The sequence below is a fragment of the Octodon degus genome, unplaced genomic scaffold (assembly GCF_000260255.1).
Source record: "Octodon degus isolate 3935 unplaced genomic scaffold, OctDeg1.0 scaffold00032, whole genome shotgun sequence".
NCBI lineage: Eukaryota > Metazoa > Chordata > Mammalia > Rodentia > Octodontidae > Octodon > Octodon degus.
The window spans coordinates 15,780,344-15,797,106 of record NW_004524608.1 but is presented as its reverse complement, the minus strand read 5'-3'; the positions used below and the strand labels follow the sequence as shown (position 1 = coordinate 15,797,106).

The following is a 16,763-nucleotide window of genomic DNA, read 5'->3' as shown; positions in this document are numbered from 1 at the left end:
TTTATCATTCTTAATAGCTGAATAATACTCCATTGTGTAAAAATACCACATCTTTCTCAACCATTCCTCGGGTGATGGGCATCTTGGTTGTTTCTGAACAGATTTTAAACTTGTAGACTATCCATACAATGGGATATTATTGAGCAAATAAATTAAGTACTGATATATCCAACAACATGAATGAATCTCAGAAACATGCCAGAGAAGCAAGCTAAATCCCCTAAAATTATGTTCTGTAATTACTTCTTTCATGTGAAACTCAGAGAATAACACCTAATGGTATAAAGTAAAGCAGATATCAATAAATTTTTATAGACAGCCTTTTTAACTGAAAAACCTTTATTATTTATTCAGGAAGTTAATATCATTATCACAAATTAAAAGCTAGTTCACTTTTTATAAATAAAAGATAATTATTCAAGCAAACAAGAAAACAATGTTACTGAATTTCAGTTAAGCATGCTTTCTCTTTAAGAGAGAAACAAAGTATTAAAGACACACTAGTAGAAAATAAGATACAAAGTCAGAAAAATTAAGACATAGAAGAAATCATTATTTCAGTGTGATTTACTATCATGTTTTAAAACTGTATAATTAACATGAATTAATTATACAAACTAGGGGGTCCATCATGATATTTCAACAGACATATATCATGCATTGATCTAACCCAATATCATTTTTGCACCCTGATTTATCCTAAAAATTCTTATTTTTCCATGGGAAAGATATACTTGGTGTTTTTCATCTCCTCAAGCTGCTTGTATTCTTATTTTTAACAACGACACTCCCCCTGCCTCATAGTCCATAGACTTCATTGAATTGGTGGTGAGGTAAGGTCCATTATAAACATTTTTCTCTGTGAGCATTTTGTTCCCAAGTTTTTCTGTGGAGAGGAGACACCCTCAAGGGTGCAGGCTCTTTATATTTCACACATGACCAAATATAAACGATTAAGGGAATGTGGAGAGAAACCTCTTCATTAGCTGTGGCAGTGGCCTCTTTAATGTGTCTTCTCAAAAATGAATGGTTCGTAAGACCATGCTTCTGCCAGGCAGCAAGGGTCAAAAGACAATACTTAGACCGTAAAGAAAGGTCGTTCATAAGGGACAGGACATTTTATATGCAGTGAAGAAAATCACAGGTGCTCAGTGCAGTCACAGTGTAGGTCCTTCCCAGTCCAACCTTGTGCTTAAAGACACAGAAGACTGTGTTCTACTCTCAAAGTAAACACCAAACTTTCTTCCTTAAAAATCAAATTTAGTGAGGTATAATTTCAGTACGAAATATATATGCCTTAAATGTGTATTTTGATGACCTGCAATCCAGACATATGGCCACATAACTATCTCTGCCCTCTGGTTTCCCCACATATTCTCAATCCATCCGCACTTCTACCAGGGTTAGATTGGTGATCTACCCTCTATCACTGTGGATGAGATTTGTGCTCATTTTCTTCCCTTCCTCTCCTTGATGTACATCTCAACTCTTTCCCTTTAAAAGAATCCATACAATTTTACCTTTTACTTGAGGTTCTTTAATCATTTCAAATAGTACAATTCATGCGGACAACTTTCCTCCTATTGCTAGGCTACTGTCAATGTTTTGACATGGATATGCAGTACTTTAAAAAAAAAAAAATCAACTCCAGTAGACTCTAGAGAGCTTTACGAGTCAAAAAGAAAAGAACTGTAAAACAGATTTTTCTTATTTAAAGAAACATAAGACAATTTGATTTCTATTGTGTTTAGAGTTTCCCAAGAGTAAAATTAAATTTGGAATGAACGAAGAGAAACCCCTTACCTGTTGGCAGGTGCAGTGTTATATTGTTGCAAAAATCTGTGAAGCAGCATTCAGTTTTGGTAATATTGTTAGAACTATGGCAGAAGACTTGGGCCTGTAATTCTGGGACAGACAGACAGGATTTGACCACCTGTTCCTTCCCATTGGATAGCATGACGGAGGCCAAACAGGCTCCTTCTGTTTGGCAGGTAAAATTTGAATAGCCACACAAAAGACATACACACTCCAATCCTAGAAAAGGAAGACAAAAAGCTTTAAAATGCAGAAGATAACATGGAAAATTATTTTGTAGTCCTTCAGAATAGAAACCCAACCGTAATGAAAATTGAGGAGGGATTTAAATACACAATATTGTAGTTGATGAACACACACTATGCTTTTTTTAAGTGCAGAATTTATTTCTTGAGGGGAAGAAAGCTTCTGTGCAACACAGGACAGAAGGGGACCCACGTGGGTTGCCAAGAAACCTGCCTTTTCTAGGGATTTTATGGAGCAAAACAATGAGATGAGGCAGGCCTAAGGTGGAAAATATGGGAACGCGCCAGGTGGGCATGAGGCAGGACAAAACAATGGTCAACCAATAAGATTAGAAGCATAATTGCTCAGTGAAATTGACTGAATTAGGGTCAAATGGAGAAGGGGGTAGCAAGCCAGCATGAATACAGAAAGGGGGCTTTTCCTGTAGGGGTTGGGTTAGTGGCTCTTTCTAGCTTTTCTAAGGTGACTGATACCTATTTAGAATCCCCGATGTCTATCCCTAGGGAGATTTGCGGCTACAGTTGTTTAATCTTTTGTCTTGAGGTCTGGCCCGCTAGGCTATGCTTTTTTTATTTCTTTTTTTTTTTAACATCCTCTCAATCTTGTGTTTCATTAAACAAGCTTCCTGATTGCCATTTACCATCAGTAGTGTTTTTATGAATTTATTCAGCTGCTACTGTGTTTTAATATATTTCCATCATGCCTGTTCTAAATTCTTAAACTTAGTTTATTCCCAATAGCTCCTATTAAACGCTGGGAAACAGTATCCCAGCAACCAAGAGACGCTGTCCAGCGTCACTTGTAGCCCATTCCAGCATGCTGTGGCACCTGTGCCAATCCACTCAATCCAGTGTGTCCTCTTCACTTAGCTTTCTTCCTTTAAATTTTTAAATAAATCTTATAGACACAATACTAACCACTGAAATTTGTAGCCCTAAAAATAATTATGATTCTGCATGTTCTGTGACAGAACCATTATCATTACTTCCACTGGACCTTTAAGGCACTGGAGAATCTTCATTCTTTTTTTTTTTTTAATTTTATTGAGAAACAAATAGCAATGAGACAGTTGCAAATCAAATCAGTAGGACAGTTTCAATAATTAACACATTGCATACATTCTTCCTAGTGGTTAATTGCTGTACAAGATGCGGACTTGATATCTATTTACAAACACCATTAGAGAATCTTCATTCTTTCCCTCTTCACTAAGTAATACATCTTAAAATGAGAGTCACTTGAACATAGACCATGACCTTGTGGCATTCTCCTCTAAACCACACATATATTTCACAAAGCAAGCACATCAACAATAGAATTTAATATATATCTGTAACAGTAAGACCTTCAAAAATTAGACTGAATCTGTTTGCTACCACATGTCACCTCAATATTCCTCACCAACAACACATGCACACAAAATCACAATTCAAAGCTGGGCAGTAAAATATTTCTTAATGTGAAGTATTTGTCAGCATAAAGTCCAGTGGTTGTAAGCTATTCAAATTTTATTTACATAAATTATTTCCTTTTTAAAATTTTTACATCTTTTATTATTTGTTTACTTATTTGGTGCAGGGTCTCACTATACAGCTCAGACTCATAGTGATCCTCCTGTATCAGCCTCTGTAGTGCTGCAACTACATGCGTACGCCACCATGCCCAGTTTTGGTGACTGGCTCGGCACGGGGCCAGCACAGCATGTGATACTGAGGACGGAACACAGGTCCTCATACTTGCCAGATCCATGTTCAGACTGCTGAGCTATCTCCCAGCCCTAAATATATTATTTCTAAGTAGCACAATATTAAATAAGCTTTTTGTATTATTACTTTAAGTGAACTCTTTGAAAACTTGTAACTGTCCCTCTACAATTAATAGGAAGTCCAAGGTTTTATCATGCAATCTCTGTCATTAAATCAGACTTTAAATCATTCAAATGAAAATGGGTTGAATGATCCTAAAATGTGTGCTATGTATGTAAGTGAAAAGTTTTACTTAGCTGTACATATCAATTCGGGAACAAAAAGTAGTATTCCTGAACCACCGCATATATAAGAAAGAACAAATAGAAATCCTTTTCTTCTTGATAATTTTTCTTTATAATACACTGTTGCTATAAATACTTTTATTAGTATATATTAAGGAAAATAGAATCCTAAAATAAAACTCTTTAGCAATATTTGACCCAACACAATAGCTCACTCCCTGACTAACATCCGGACTGATCAACATAAATATGCTCTTTCTTCAAAAGCTATGTGCCAAGTATAAACATATTCTATAGATCAATTAAGATCCCACAGAGTTAGATGTAGGATGATCAAATAATATTACATGTATTTAGAGGAAAAAAATGACAGTAAAAGACAGTGCCATCAGTCCACCTCAAAATACCCCCCTCACTTCAAACACACTTACCCTATCATTCTTGCCATTTTCTGAAGCAATTCTAGACAAGCTCTTTCATGAGTGTTTTTACAAGTTTGTGATCAAAAATATGGTGACTGTCATCAAATACTATTTAAATGAAAAAGCTAGCTTTAAAAGCCATTATGGGGGCCGGGGAGATAGCTCAGTAGAATAAGTGCTTCCCTGGCAAGCGCAAAGGCCTGAGTTCAATCCCTGGTTCCACCAAAAAAAAAAAAAAAAAAACCATTATGATGTGTTCTCTTCTACCCTTTTACCAGGTCTGGCACCATGTGACTTCTGGCTCTTTCCCAAAGTACAGTCATGAAATGTAAACGTTTTTCAGTTATTCAGGACACTGAGGCAACCCTGATAGCACAACTGAAGTCACTTCCAGAATTACTTCAGAAAGTGTCACGATTGATGGGGTAAGTGTGTTTTCAGAGGGCAAGTATTTTGAAGAGCATTCATGGCAATGTGTCTTCTGTAATAACAAAAATGCTTAAGACACTCATCATATTTTGTAATCACACCTGCATAACTCATATAAATCCTAATAATTTCGTTAAGGTACTTCCTTACCCAGGGTTCATAATAGGAACTTTCACTCACCCAGATATCTTCTGCCAATGGAATCTTTCTGGTATTTTTTATTTCAACTTGACAGAGGCCTTCAAATCCCAGCCACACTACCTTAGTGATGTCAGACAGTACCTGATCCCTCGGGAGCTCCTTTTTTTATATGAAAGGTAACAAAAGGCATTGTCAAGGAGCATAAATTAGTCCATCTGTGTAAAGCCTTTAGATCAACTTCTGGGTCACAGGAACTACTGTATAAATATTAATGATTATCCTACTACTGAAGAGGTTAAAGTTAATTGTCTTACATAAATCATTGAAATGTGTTTATAATCTATATACGAATAGCTGAATGAACTAGAGTGCACAAACTATTCAAAAGGTGTAACAAAGAAATACATCTCTCTGCTCCACCAAGGACCAAGGACAAGGTGAATACCCTCATTCTTTTCATGTTACATGCTAAATCTGATGCAGTCTTGCAGCAAGTGGTATCATGATAATTGAGACAAAGAATTCAGGAAAGGACAAAAGTCTCAGCCCTACTTTGTTGTTGACTTGCTGACTGATTTTGGAGATAGCATGTAACTTTACAGAGCCTCAGACTTTTCCCTGAAAATGGAAAATGAACTAGTATAGGGGAAGTGAGTCCAGAATCCTTGAAGTCTCATATGACACCAACATTTTATGACTTTAAATTTGTAACTTTAAACTGGAAATCTGTTAATGCCAAAGTGGAAAGTAGCAATTTAAAAACATACCCTTCTGTGGGTATTCCCCACTCTCAAATTTAAGGGGCTAAAGGTGAGGGAAAAAAGTAATCTTTCTAACTCACAACCTTAAATCATTTTTCCCTAGACTCATCAGTCTCCTTGAATTTTCCATTTTGAAGAGAAGCTTAGCCTGGAAATCAAGGCAACTAACTAAGACATATGGATCCACTGAGTGAAGACAACCGTGATGCAGGCAACTATTAAACATACGTTAGCTTCATGTGCATTCACTGTGGCATGTAAGTCCCAGTGAAACTGTGGGAGTTAGCTCTATCTCCATTTTATAAATATGAAATGAGGCTCAGAAAGATCAACTGATTAACTTAACATAATAGTCTCTAGACTACATACCCAATGTTGTTTCTATCCCATGAAAGCTGTAATTCTGCTCCATCCGTTTCTACTGACTCTGAATAAAATATAATTCTAATGCAACAAAAATGAATTAATAATTGACAAGATTTGGGCCTGCATTGCTTTAATAAATTTCAAAACCTCAATCGTATTTTTAAACAAATTCTACCTATCTTCCAGCAAGACAGGTGGTCAGATAAAAGTCAGTACTACGTGCTTCCATCTAGGATAAACAACTCGACCTTTCAGCTTATCTGTATTCTGTACTAAGTAAGCATCTACGTACCTAGCCCAATACTTTCTTTTTGTAGCCCTACTGGCTCCTTACAAAATGATTACATAATAGTTCTTATCAACAAATAATGTGGCTAGTCACTAAATGTTTAATAGGCTACAAAGAGTGCCTTTAAAGTAAAATCACTAAACAGAATAATATATATGTAGGTTACAAAGGCATAGAAAATGACACCTTATTTTAAAACTTACACAATGGAAAACACTGGCAAAACTGAGGCTTTGTTAATGATGATGGCTTCAAACATCTGCTAAATGTTTCCATTTATTCTAGGTCACTTGGCAGTACTACTGCACTGACAGAGAACAAACAGAAGAACTAAATGGGCCCTACAACGTATAAGTAATGTGTGGCATTTTCAGTCCCTCATTTTTCATTTCTGTCTCGTCCCCTATATGGTCACATTTCGTATATGACTAACTTATATTTACGCCAACCATCCTCAACTTAGAATCTTTGTGCAGCCCATTAAATGTAAGTTGCCATTAGTCATTAGACTTGGGCTTTCACAGTTTGTTTTGTAAAATACTGATGTTGAGTCAATTAAGCTACAATATTCCATGACAGGATAAATCTGGTTGTTAGTGGGCAGTGGTCCTGCTTTACGATTCCTTATCTTCTACCCTCTCATTACAATGTACTTGAGTCATATTGGAAAGGAATAGCAACTGAGGTTGGAGAAAGAGGCAATTACCCGGGATAAGGAAGTCTATTAGATTTTTCCCACAAGAAAGACTGCACTTTTCTTGTGTCTCCTCCACCCCTTTAATTATCTCCCTTATTCTCCCTCTTTGCCAATTAGTCTGTAAAACCCAAGACATCTGTTACCCACAAGACATCTGTTACCCACATCCACCAAAGGATGTGCACATTTCTAATCAACCAGGAATAAATTTCCATCCATATTTAAATATGATGGGTAGCACACCCTGGTGCACAGAAGGGTAAAAACCATCAGCCTACAAAAAAGGATCAAACGTATTGACTTGGTTTTATGATCCTATTTTTGTTTTTTAAAAATATTTCCTGGCAAACGGTAGTTGTATAGAGCTAGATTCCTTCTTCATTTTCAGTAAACTGGTTTCATATTACTTGTTTCCTACACTGTGAGCCTGTCTGCCAACCTAGTGGCCAAGGCTAACATAAGCATCTAACACAGGCCCGTCCCTCCAAATATTTGTTGTATTCGATTTTTCTAATTTTAGACTAGGCTGTCAAACACAAAATAGTTTTTTAATTTGGAAAATAATATAAAACATAATTCTTCAGCATTTTCAGACTTAGCAAAGGAAACAACTCAAGCTCGTCAGTGTGCTATGCAGAGGCTGGCACCAGGGAATGAATCTGCAAAGAGCCAGGCAGAGTCACAGACATCAAAGACCTGCCTCCCTTTTCTAATCCTCGGTAAAAATTTTGTTTTCTTGTCATGTGGTCATTTAAAGCATTTTCCTTTCTTAATGGAAAGGGAAAATAGAAGAGACAAGTGAGCAGTAGTAATAAGATATGGTCAATGTAAATACAAACTTGTTGGCCAAATGAACTTCCAGTGAAAATTCAGGTAGTAGAAATTCTAGTTGGTAGGTTGTATCCAAGAAAATTTAGGATGTTACAAGTATGAGAACACACCAAGTGCAAAGGAAAATTGTTTCCTTGCGCAAAGTGGCGATTACACCAGGGAAGCAGGCTTGGTCCTTGTAGCTAGTGGGAACTGGAACCGCCCTGCCACAGCAACTCTATGCAGAACCACTCTCGCTTCAAACAGTGGGACTCAACTTAGAAAGAAAGAAAGAGCACACTGTAACTGCTGGCCATTCCTCAGCCCAAAGGCAGCACAAAATAAAACTGAGGTTTCAGCTCACCTCTACCACAAACTTCCTAAGACTGGGTAAGTTCATCCATCTCTCCGGATCTTGGGAAGAATTCTAAAGACCCCTCCAATTTTATCTCCTCTATTGCTCTGAGCTCATGACATAATTTCCAGCATCAGTAATTTAAGGATAATTTTATCTATGATATTAGGAAGAGAACTTGGGTCGGAAACACCAGCAGCCACAGGATAGGTTTGTATACTCAAATTCACATACTAACAATCTCAGTAGGTAAGCGAATCACACGGGTTTACAATCCAGAAGTCCTCCAGTCAACATTGAAGCTTACTTGTCTTGTCCTGTGTTTATCATATAAGAATGTAATGGTCTCCCCCACAGTCATGAAATTTGGGAGACAAATGTAGCCTTCAGTCTGTGACGTATGTTAGATCGTTGTCTGATCCTTTAATCACAGCGCATTCTCCATCACAGAAGCAGTACACAGGCCCCAATGCCACACAAAGCAGCACTTCTATAGCAACCTGACTGCTTTACACGCTGTTAAATAGAAATAAAAACATGTCCAGTGATATTTACAAACAGAAAAAGCAGTTTAAATCCTTCTAGATAGAGGGCCAGGGATATAGCTCAGTGTTATAGTACATGCCTGTCAAGCACAAGGTGCCAAGTTTGATTCCCATAACCAAAGGAAAAAAAAAAAAAAAAAACTAGAATGATGTATTGATTTATTTATTGCTCATTTTTTTTCCTCTGGTATGGGGGATTGAACTCAAGACCTTGTGCTTGTCATGCAGGCGCTTATGCTGCTGAACTATATTCCCAGCCCAGGCTCAACATTCTGACAATGCATAGAAAGGATATGTGTGAGGACAGACATACTGTTGTAAAGCATTTAGTGCAACTTAAAAGTAGTTTTAACAGAGAAAGTCATCAACCGACTATTGATTAAAGCAAAGCATAGTTACTAGCTGAAGAGCCCACCTTTAAAATGTTTCCCAAAATTACATTATAAGTCTCTCAATTTGCATAACATTATATAAACATTCAATCATAAAAGCTCACACCAAAACAGTTGGTGACAAAATTCTTTGTGCGAGCTCTTGTAACTCCTTTCAGAGCATAAAAATGCAGTGGGGGGAGGGGATGACAGCCTTCCTGCCAACCAGGCAGGCATCAAGGAGGAACAAGTAGGCACCATGACTTCTGGCTCTTCCCAAAGTCAAAGTAATCTTGAAAGGTAAATTACTCACTTCAGCAAATTGAGGCACTAAAGAAACTTACGAAAGAATACTTCCAGAATGGCATCAGAAAGTGGTAAAAGTCATGGGATAATTTGAAGCCAATGGTGATTTTTTTAGGGTGATCCATGACAATGTGGTTATACCTGTAATAAATGTTCTATGTAAACATCTCCTATATTTTTTATCATACATATGATTTGATTGTGTTTAGACACTTAAAACCTTAAATTTGTGTGAAATTTGGATATGGATCATCCAAATTATGACAATACTCAAATCTCTCTCATATATATATATATATATATATATATATATATATATATTTTTTTTTTTTTTTTGGTTGTTACAGAGTCTCACTATGCACCTCAGACTCATAGTGATCCTCCTGCTTTCAGCTTCCCCAACACTGGATTATAGGCATGCACCACTGGCTTGGACTCTGTGACTGGCTCAGCACACCCTGAGGGCAGGGTTGGGGTAGTACGTAGTGCCTGGGATTGAACCACTGTCCTTGCACTTGCCTAAGCTTGCTTAAACAGGTGCTTTAGTCCACTGAGCTATCTTGCTAGTCCTCAAATTTCTTTGATAGGTCATAAGTGAATTACTTTACAGTACGTCCTCAGATGTTTAAAAAGTGTTTTATTTTTAATTAAAGAACACTTTTGCTATATGCCAAATACAAAATAAAAAGAAGGTGGAGAGAGAAGGACCTGTATGAGTAGCTTAAAGACCTCAAGGGATGGTGCCGAAGCAAGCAGGCCTGTGGCAGACTTGGGTGGTGGAGCTGGAAGGCTGCAAGGTGTGTGGTGAAAACACCTGCTCCTCATCAGCCAGCTCCTCAGCACCCAGGACCCTCTGCACCCTCTGCCACCAACCTGGGGAACCATGGCAGTCCTTGCCTCCAGTCAGCATGGGATCTGCTGGGTGAGGCTGAACAATGGGAACACTGCCTGCCACACTTCTCCACCGGCTTGTGCCACACACTCTCCAGCAGTGCCTCACCAGCCCCTGCCCCACAGCACCAACTTGGACCAGGATGGTTCAGTTTCCCTCCTCCTCTTGACTGGTGGGTCAGTGCTCTGAGCCCTCCCTGACCTCTGAGAGTAGTGCTCACACCTCCTCTTCCCTCCAGCGGGACAATACGCAAGCTGTTGTCGGCAGGGCTTGGCTGAGTGACCGGGCACCAGCACTGACACAGAAAGCTCTGCTGCTGGGCAGCCTGCCCGCACCCTGGTACCATCTAGTGGCAACAGAGGAAGGACACAGCCTACTTTTCACAGAATGACCTCCAGACAGATTAGCTGTTCCCAAGCAATTAAAAGCTTTGTGTCCTTAAACGTTAAGATTTTACATCCTCAGCTTTTGCTTACTTGAAATTTCAGAATACAGTGTCTAGAAAGTTACCAATACAATGAGGATTTAAATGTCCTTTTTCATCGACAAAAGTGACCCTCTGCTTTAACACAGAATGCTTTTCTTGCTGAGTGGGTATTTAAGAGAGATTTCTAGTTTGCACAAAAGATTCCTGCTTTCTAAATATTACTAGTAAAGTCTTTCCAAATGATATGAAGGAAAGGAAACCTGTGATTCAAATCTTGAATATACATTACAATTATTCACTTAGGTCCTATTGGTAGTATGCTTGCTGTATTTATGTTAACAGAGGTTGTCATAATTTTTAAAAAGTAAACTCGATTTAATCTTTCCACTTTGAATCCATACATCAACATGCTACATTGTACCCTACAAATATATCCAATTATGATTTGTCAGTTTAAAATATTAATTTTTAAAATGCAAAGTAAAATGGTTCAAAAAAGGAAGAAGGAAGTGAAAGAAAAAAGAGAAGGGAGGAGAGGGAAGGGAAGAGAGGAGGAGAAGAGAGAGAAGGGAAGGGAAGGGTAGAGGAAGAAAGGGGAGGGGAGGGGACGGGAGGGGATGGGAGGAGAAGGATTGTAACGCCAACCAGGTAAGGCAGGCCATATACCTCAAAACAAAGGATATCTCAAGGTAAAGGATATCATTTTAAAGTTTCAAATGTTGAAAACATAAGTATGTTTTAAGAGGTGACACTTCCTGGTCTTTTTTCTAATAGAAATTGTTGATCTGGAGCTTGACTGCATATGAGAAAGTGGAGCTTGAGTGTTTACCTTGTCTTTGTCCCAGCCTATGTTTTGTCTCATAATCAATGGCAACATTCCACATTGGAATGTAGGGCTGTGTTTAACCAATATAGAATATTCTGGAGAACTGAGAAAAGCTAAATAATAAATTAAGTCTCCTATCCCGAGTTACAAAGAAAGCCAGTGGTAGCAAACCAGCATCTGGACAAGAAGGAATTCCCTGCTGGGGTGCAGGGCTGCTCGGCATTTCTGACACAACAAGCTCACTACGCAGATGTTCACCTGCCCGTAAGTCACTTAGCAACGCTTCCTTCAGGACAGGGACACAGATCTTAACAGTGTATTTTATGAGCCTATACATCTGGAGTCTAGTCTGTAGGACTTGGAGAAGGGTTACGCTTTTCACATTTATTTTTATTTTTCAGATGAAGTCTCACTGTATTACCAGGAAAGATCTCAATCTTAGAAGCCTCCTGCTTTTACTGCTAAGTAACTGGGGCTATAGGTATACACCACTCTAGGAATACACCTGCTTTTTAGTTTACTATAGACTTTATTCAATATATTGTTCATCATGCCTGACAACCTCTTGATCGGGAATATACCATATGACTTAAATATTATTTCCATGAAAAATAATTACCAATCAGATCCTACTTCTGCAGGATGTAATTTCTAGCAACATCTTGCTATAATCAGGAATTGCTGAACTGTTGCATGAAAAACGAATCTGTATAGAAAAAGATGAAACAATGCAAGAGTCCTAACCCATCCAGGACATTCAGGGGCCATATTAAGGGTTATCATCCCAGTTCTAGGAATGTAGCTTTTTCAGCTTGAATCCTCAACTTTTGTCCACAAATAACTGAACTAGATAACATGTTGTGACCCTTCCAGTTCTAGAGGTCTATGGCCCTCCAAGAGGAACACATCAATGGACACCACGCAGACAGAGCAGAAAGCGACTGCATCTCCCGAGGCCATAAAGCTGCAGGGCTGGAATCACGGTGATTCAGAAGAAGAGTGTGCCAAAGAGGACTGACACTGACAAAAGCTGCAGTGAACAATCAGAGCTCATGGTCTGGTGCTACCTTAAGTCATGGGAGTCTAATGTCTAGTTTCAGCCTCTCTTGATGTAGAGCAAGTCAAAACCACTTGGAAGAGGATCTCAGTTTGGAAATGGAAGAATAGGAGCCTGCAGGACATTCAGCTGTCTGAGAAAGAACATGAAATACTAAAAGCTAATGACAAAAATGTCATGTATTCAAAATGTAAGGAATCTCTGGTTTGTTTAAAGAATGGAATTAAAATAGTAAAGACAATAGTAATAAATTCATCATTAACAGCTGGCCAAACTAGAGGGCTAAAGGAATACATGAAGACAAAACTGTTTCTAGTCTAGAATGAAAGTGTCAAAGAAAATTTAAAAGTTAAAGTCCTCAAGAGTTCTTTGGAGCTCACTTGTCAAATTTCTCTTTATCACAATCTACAGTTACACGTTTATATGATCAGATATGGTAAGGAATAGATGACTCTCAACCTAGAAATAGAAAGGAGCGATCCAAAGTAAGAAGTCGATCTACAGAGCTAAAAATAGACTTGGCAAGTGAAGAGCTGAAAGATGAAAAAAAGAGCAACTGATTAAGGAGGAAGGGCGTGGGGGTTGGTGGTGTTCTTTTCTTTTTAAAAGATCAGTCTTAACTTCACCTCCTTACAACACTGACCCCAAGATGTGAAGAACATATAATGGGCAGCATCACCTACTCCTGTCTTCAAAAAACATGGGTGGGAGTAGGAGATGATGAGTGGGAGAAGAATTGTTTAAATCCATAATTTTAAACATTTTAAATATAATTCAGACTCCTAAGGATTGACATAACTGCTTTAGAAAGTTGGTTACATAGTTCCTTTGTTTCTTACAGTATTAATAAGCAGAAAAACTGCCCTTTTTACAGGTATGCAAATATATGTCAAGATAGGAAAGTGAAAAAATACAATAAAGAAATCAGAGAAACCTCAAAAAATTTATATTAGGGCCGGCCAGAAAGCTCAGTGGACTAAAACGCCTGCTTAGGCAGGTGCCGCAACCGGGATTCGATCCCCAGCGTGCTGTGCTGGGCCCATCTCCAGGGCACGCTAAAACGATTGAGATTGGGCATGGTGGCACACACCTGTAATCCTAGCACTTGGGAGGCTGAACACAGGAGAATCACTATGAGTCCGATCTACATAGTGAAACCCTGTAGACCCTGTACTAAAATATATATATATATTTCTTTTAAAAAAAAGTTTTTAATTAGACTGGCCAGAACCAAAGGAAAGCATGATGTAGCCAGCCCCAGGGTTTGCTCCTTCTCTTGTAAGAGGTGAGTACGGAATAAAATAAAACTATAGCAAAGAAAAAAAGATCTTAAGTTTGTAGCTGCATTCACTTGAGATTAACATTTGTCTAAATTTAGCAAAGTGTAGTGAAAAGACCCTAGCTGACCACCTCAGCTGCTCGGAGCTCGTCCCTGTGTCCTGGGGGGGCTGCACCTCTATCTTCTCACTGGGAAAGAATGGTAGTTATCTCCAAGAGCATCATGCAGATTAAAAAAGAGAGTTTAGATAACACATTTGACACAACACAAACATCAAAAGCACTCAAATTTACTTCTGGCCTCACCAATTTTGAGATATTCAGAGCTCTACATTCAAGGCCCACATAACAATCCTTAAAGATGTCTTTCAGTGTTTCTGGTAAGCCTTTCTGGCTTTAATGAACTTTTTGTTTGGTAGTACCACACTGCGGCACTAAGGTAATGAAACCATCAGGTCCAAAACAAGACAAATGTTTTAAAATATTGACATCTGATTATAATGAAAGAGTATCTCGTTCTTTAAACCTCGTATTAGTTACTAACTTAATGTTTTTTGCTCCTCAGTCAATTACTTTGTGTCTGACAAATATTTCAATAGAAAAAGTTCATGTATATTTATCAACAGTTTTCCCTGTTCCCTGATAGAATGTGTACTAATGCTATAATCAGAAATGAACATTAATTTGTTAAAGCTATTCCTTGCTTTATCAAAGTATTTTGTTCACAGGGAAGGCTTGAAGACACCATGAGAATATCTCCAGTCCACTGTCTTGCCAAGTTCTTTAAAATCGCACTGATGTTCGCATCCAGGTAAACATCTGCAAGCCCTGCTGCAACACCACCTCACAGTAATCGCAGCTCTGTTCCTAAGCCACTACCTGGAAGTTGTGACCTTAAAATATTGCATATTTCAAAGCAGGGATATCCCTGAAAACTCAGAAACATCACTGCAAAATGATTCTCCGTGTATACTGAAATGTGCCTGATCTCTGAGACATCAAGCACCAGCGTAGCCTAGCCTGATCATCTTTTCATACTTTCCCCCTCACCTTTTAATTGTCTTGGGACAGTATTAAAAAGGACTTAGTGATTTTCTCTGACTGTAAGAGATAATCAAGAAAGTGCTGACTCTGCACTGTGTGCATAGTGGTATACTGAACAAGAGGTACCTCTAATCTGACTCAGCAGAATGAGATTTGTTAAAACAGTAATGAGGCTGTGTAGAGACTGCAGATGCAAGCAAAATGCAAGTAAGCTTAATGCTACAGTAAACTGAGAAAAGGAAACCAAGTAGCTCATACATGCTCCCTTGTAAGTGATAAATAACCTCTCAAGTTGAACCAATTGCTTCGCCTTTAAAGGAGCAGGTGAGCAGTGTTGCGCTTACAATGAGCTTTATCTACATACAGTTAATGTTCCTGAATTGCAGTTTCTTTTGCTAAGAGCTCACTATTCCATGCTAATGAATACACATACCTTACTGCGTCCTCATATGATTTCCTGCCTACCAGCTTTGTGTCATTTCACAGAATGAAGACAATACAAACAAAAAATACTTCAAAATGAACAGGAATTCTGTACTCACAAAGAAGTCATACAGCAATAGAAGTCAACTACATATATTTTTAAGAATATCTTATTTGCATAATGTCCTAAATGTGAATGGCAAAAAAATCACGTAGAAAGAATTAACATGAGAAGCATCTGCCTACTGACCCCCAAATCACCAGTCCCATTTCCCAAAGATATTTACTTTTAACTATTTTTGGGTAGTTACGATTGAGGATATTGTCCTACAAAAATAACTTTGAAAATATACCACTGTTCTTGACTAACAAATCTGAAATACTATCTGTTAATTTCATGACTTACAGAATCCATTTAAGTTTGGAAAGCAGAGTCATGTTTATTGAGATGTAATTTGCATTTGAAGCACCCCTCTCTTTCATATATGCTTTTATGAGATTGACAACTGCAACCCAATCATTGCTCTCCTTAGAGTTCCTCCTTTTGACAGAAATCCTCTCCCCACCCAACTGCTGGCAAGCGACAATGTTTTAGACTCCTGTACTTTTACCTTTTTATTATTTTTTTTAATGTATTTGGTACAGGTTCTCACTACGCAGTTTGGATTTGTAATGATCTTCCTGTTTTCAGCCTCCTCAGTACTGAAATTACAGGGTGTTCCACCATCCTGGTCCCAATCTCAGCACGCCCGGGGGGCGGGGCCGGCACAGCATGTGATGACAGGGATTGAACACCGCTCCCTGCACTTGCCTAAGCAGGTGTTTAGTCCACTGAGTTATCCTGCCAGCCCTACTTTTACCTTCTGCAGAACAACAACAAAAATGAATGTAACCTTGTAAGTCTGGCTTCTGTCATTTGTCTTCAAGCATTTTACTCATGTTTTCACACATCTCAGTAGTTTCAGTGAATAAATGTACAACATTTTGTTTATCCATTCGAATACTAAAGGATATCTGTTTTTCCCTCAACTTTTATAGATGAGGAATAAATCTTTACAAAACATCATTATGTAGATCTTGATGTATAGTACATTTCCTTTATCTTTGCCAATTATCTAGGAATAAGGCTAAGCTGTACATGAAGTCTATATTTAATTTTATTAAAATTGCTAAAATGGGGGCCGGGGAGATAGCTCAGTGGAATAAGCGTTTCCCTGGCAAGCACAGGGGCCTGAGTTCAATCCCCGCTTCCACCAAAAAGAAAAAGAATATT

At 38.2% G+C, this 16,763-nt stretch overlaps 1 protein-coding gene across 3 annotated transcripts in view; it reads right to left on the bottom strand.

Moving 5' to 3' along the window:
- Window positions 1-2,030, bottom strand: part of Acvr1c (activin A receptor type 1C) — a 116,483-nt gene extending 114,453 nt beyond the window's left edge. For all 3 annotated transcript variants that reach the window (XM_004629906.1, XM_004629907.1, XM_004629908.1), the window contains exon 1: window positions 1,804-2,030. In XM_004629906.1, coding sequence (XP_004629963.1) covers window positions 1,804-1,957 — 154 coding nt within the window. In that variant the 5' untranslated portion in view covers window positions 1,958-2,030. The remainder of the gene's footprint in view (window positions 1-1,803) is intronic.
- Between the last annotated feature and the right edge of the window lie 14,733 nt (window positions 2,031-16,763).